The following is a 1,108-nucleotide window of genomic DNA, read 5'->3' on the forward strand; positions in this document are numbered from 1 at the left end:
AGAGGAATTTCTCAGGGGTCACCAAAGCCCCCCCTGTCCCAGCAGATGTCTGCCAGCCATGGCCAGCAGCACAGAGCAGGGAGATGAGGGAGCACAGTCCCTTGGTCTGACACCCGCCTGCGACTGATGCAGCAAACGTGACACACGCAGGACCCACGCGTGGGGCCAGGAACTCAGCGTGCCCATGGACACCCCTGCAGAGGGAGAGTACCAACGCACACACGCAGGACCCACGCGTGGGGCCAGGAACTCAGCGTGCCCATGGACACCCCTGCAGAGGGAGAGTCACCACGCTGCGAGTTACAGGCTGACAGTGACAACACAGGGCACAGTGACACACAGGAGCCTCCCTCTCACAACACTCTTTATGCAGGACCTAAATTAAAAGCACATTCATTCCCTGCCTCACAAAGGAACCCAACTACCGGCCTCGGGCAGACGCGTGGCCATCAGAAGGGACAGAGCTTCATCCCTTCTCTGCTCCGGGCTGTCAGGTGTGGCCAGCAGAGCACAGGGGAAGACGTGTGTGGTACTCACAATGCTCCTCATCATCTTGTCCCGCCCCCGCCGCTGAAGGTCACTGCTAACATGGAGGCACATTCCTCGGCGTAGAAGGGCATCGAGCCCGTCTCGTCCACTGCACCTGGGGAAAGCAAAAGGCCTTTTTGCTTCACCTTACAAAGCTGCTTTCATTTTCAGTGCTGAAACTGTAAGGTGACCAGCCCCTGAACGCCTGTCCTGCTCGCTCTGCCTCTCCACAGGCTGGGAGCTGGGCAGGGAAGCCAGACCCAAGCCTGTGGTTTCCATGGCTAGAAGATCTACAGGAAAGGCAGCCACAATAAGTAACTTTTCACTGTGCTTATTACTCGACAGATCTTCCAACCCTCACGTAGCTCCTGCCCTCGAGAACGTGGATCAGATGTTTCATTTCTAACACAGATGATGGGAATGCTGCATTTCAGGTCACTCCCTCAACACGGCAGAGTGTCTGTCACAGCCCCAGCAATGGAGGCCTGAACACAGGCAGGAATTTCTTTGGCCTCCTCTTGCTGTGTAGATCAAAAGGAACCCGCAGACTCGAGGGCTGAAGCCCAGCTACACGCAGCCA

The 1,108-nt window shown here is 56.9% G+C and overlaps 1 protein-coding gene across 1 annotated transcript in view; it reads right to left on the reverse strand.

Moving 5' to 3' along the window:
- Nucleotides 1–425: 425 nt before the first annotated feature.
- Nucleotides 426–1,108, reverse strand: part of LOC104526886 (proprotein convertase subtilisin/kexin type 7-like) — a gene marked incomplete at both ends in the record, with an annotated part of 3,123 nt that continues 2,440 nt past the window's right edge. The window contains 2 exon segments of the mRNA XM_010170463.1: nt 426–558; nt 561–643. Of these exon segments, the coding sequence (XP_010168765.1) occupies nt 426–558; nt 561–643 (216 nt within the window).

Source organism: Antrostomus carolinensis, unplaced genomic scaffold (genome assembly GCF_000700745.2).
Source record: "Antrostomus carolinensis isolate BGI_N321 unplaced genomic scaffold, ASM70074v2 scaffold30616, whole genome shotgun sequence".
NCBI classification, from domain to species: Eukaryota; Metazoa; Chordata; class Aves; order Caprimulgiformes; family Caprimulgidae; genus Antrostomus; species Antrostomus carolinensis.